Raw genomic sequence first — 2,385 nt, 5'->3', positions numbered from 1 at the left:
TGGATATACATATATATAATATATAATTTCGTTATAGAATTTACTCTTTACGTTTTAATATAACTAAAAAGAATTGTATTACTAATTAAATTTCAATATATTACCTATTAAGTTATTATTTAATATGTATTTTTTATTCTTATTAGGGAGACAGTTTGTTATAGACAAAGTTGAAAGTTTATTTCACTAACATGTTTCGTTCTCTCTTTTAATATATTGAACTATGTTAACAAAGTTCTTTTTTTGTTTTAATTGTAAGTTTTACCTTTTAACTTTTTATTTGTTAATGTATTCAAATTCAAACCTTAAGAGAGTAAAGAATACCCCAATTTACTGTGTTCAAAACGTATTATTAAAAGCTTTTAATTGACTTGTACAACTTGACCCCCAAAAATGCTTTGCTATTTGACTAGAAATAATTATTAATATTTATAATCAATAATTACTAATTTGAAATGTAATTGATCCGTTTTGAATCATCGAAAAAAAGAAAAAGAATCAAAACAAAATTGCTTTTTCTACATAGAGAGTATATAGCTGTTGATGATGATGATAAGTCGGCATAACTCATAACCCCTCTATATATATACGTCATTATCCCTAATCCCCCATATCCCCATTTCCTTCAATAATCTTATCATCTCTCTCTACAATATTAATACTCAGGTAGACACCTTTTCTTTTTATTTTTAAATCTTATTATATATCTCACATACCATACACTATATTGATCAACAGGTGTGTGCAATGGCAATTCATTCATCAATTAAAGGGCTTGTAGTGCTTCTTGTTGTTGTTATTGTGGTGAGTTCATCATCATTTGAAGCATCAGCAACTACATTCAACGTTGGTGGCAAGAGTGGATGGGTTGTCAACCCTCAAGAAGACTATAATCACTGGTCTCAGAGAAATACCTTCCGAGTCAACGATTATCTTTGTCAGTCAAACACTTTACAAACCCTTCTCGTTTCTTCTACATCTTTTAAGAATTATATATTTATATTGAAAACAATTTTCTGTGAGTAGTTATGAATAAAAAATTATTAGTTAAGAAGAAAATGAAATAGATTGATGGATACAGAAATTGAATATAATTTTGGAGAATGCAGATTTCAAGTTCGAGAGAGGAAAAGATTCAGTGCTGATAGTGAGTAAAGAAGACTACGATTCATGCAACACAGAAAAACCCTTACACAGATTCAGAGGAGGAAGATCTGGATCTACGATCCCCTTGAATAGGTCTGGTCCCTTTTACTTCGTCAGCGGTAACCAACAAAACTGCAAGCAAGGCCAGAAGTTCGTCGTTCAAGTCTCCGCCGCCGTTCTTCCGCCGACGCAGCCGCCGTCATCAACACCATCGAAGCCGCCTCAAGCTTCCCCATGGATAGCGTCTCCTGTCCATTCTCCGGGATTGGCTCCGGCTCCAGCTCCTGCTCCGGCCGGAAACGCCGCTTCGTCTAGGTCTTTTGGTGTGGCTTTGGGAATAATTAGCTTTGTGGTGGCACTATTGATCTAAGTTTCTTCCCCTTAATTAGTTTAAAGGGCACTATTAGTGGGATAATTTAATTTGAATAGATGTTTTAAATTCTGTTATTTTTTTCTTGGTTGTTGTTACCATGATTTAGTGCAGGGTTATGCCCTTAAACCATGGCCGTTTATATTCTTGTTGTTTGAAACTTTGAATGAGAATACATAATTTGTTGTTTTTAAAATTTTTTTTGGTACGTTATTGTCTCTTTTAGTTGAAAATGTGACTATAAATTACTATCATCGAAATTGTGTGATTAGTGATTACTAAGAAGGCTTAGGATAAAACTTTTAAAAAATGACTTTTTAAAAAGCGTAGTATTTTAGTAGTATTTTATGTTTAGTAAAATAAATTAAAAATAATTTTTAATAAATATAAATAACAATAATTATGTTTGATAAAATAGTTTTTAAAATTTAAAAATATTATAAGAGACATAAATTTAAATGTTAAATTTAAAAATTAGTTAATATATAAGGTTATATTAGACTTTTAAATTTTGACCAACTTTCAAAGAGCGGCGTGTGATGTGCATAGTCTTTAAAAGATCGGAGTGCTGTTTCTAATATAATTTTAAAAAAATTAATTTTTATTAAGTTATTTTTAAAAACTAAAAATTTTATCAAATTAAGTCTAAATAATTTTAAAAGTGCTCTAATTTTTTAAAAATACAAAATAAAAAACTTAAAGCGAGAGTCAAATGGGAGTCCAATGAGATTTCCAACATTATTAATTTGGTGTTCTTTTATGCTCGATTTGCTAGAAAAAAAACACGCAACATTAATTTGATTTAGTTACTTTCCTTTACTTAATTGTCTAATTTCAAAATTATAAGGAAAAAAATCGTGTTTTCTATA

At 29.7% G+C, this 2,385-nt stretch overlaps 1 protein-coding gene across 1 annotated transcript; it reads left to right on the top strand.

The window, feature by feature from the left end:
• Window positions 558-1,707, top strand: LOC107614538 (early nodulin-like protein 2). Its single transcript, XM_016316730.2, has 3 exons — window positions 558-666; window positions 739-937; window positions 1,110-1,707. The coding sequence occupies exons 2-3, from the start codon at window positions 748-750 to the stop codon at window positions 1,514-1,516; spliced, it is 597 nt and encodes a 198-aa protein (XP_016172216.1). The 5' UTR covers window positions 558-666; window positions 739-747; the 3' UTR covers window positions 1,517-1,707.

The sequence above is a fragment of the Arachis ipaensis genome, chromosome B08 (assembly GCF_000816755.2).
Source record: "Arachis ipaensis cultivar K30076 chromosome B08, Araip1.1, whole genome shotgun sequence".
Taxonomy (NCBI): domain Eukaryota; kingdom Viridiplantae; phylum Streptophyta; class Magnoliopsida; order Fabales; family Fabaceae; genus Arachis; species Arachis ipaensis.
Note: the sequence above shows the minus strand (reverse complement) of the source record. Positions and strands in the feature narration are given on the sequence as shown.

Bases quoted from the DNA above. Each gene is read 5' to 3' on its own strand.
- LOC107614538 (XM_016316730.2), top strand. From the start codon at position 748: ATGGCAATTCATTCATCAATTAAAGGGCTTGTAGTGCTTCTTGTTGTT. The intron at 938-1,109 runs GTCAGTCAAACA...TGGAGAATGCAG, and splicing joins CCGAGTCAACGATTATCTTT to ATTTCAAGTTCGAGAGAGGA.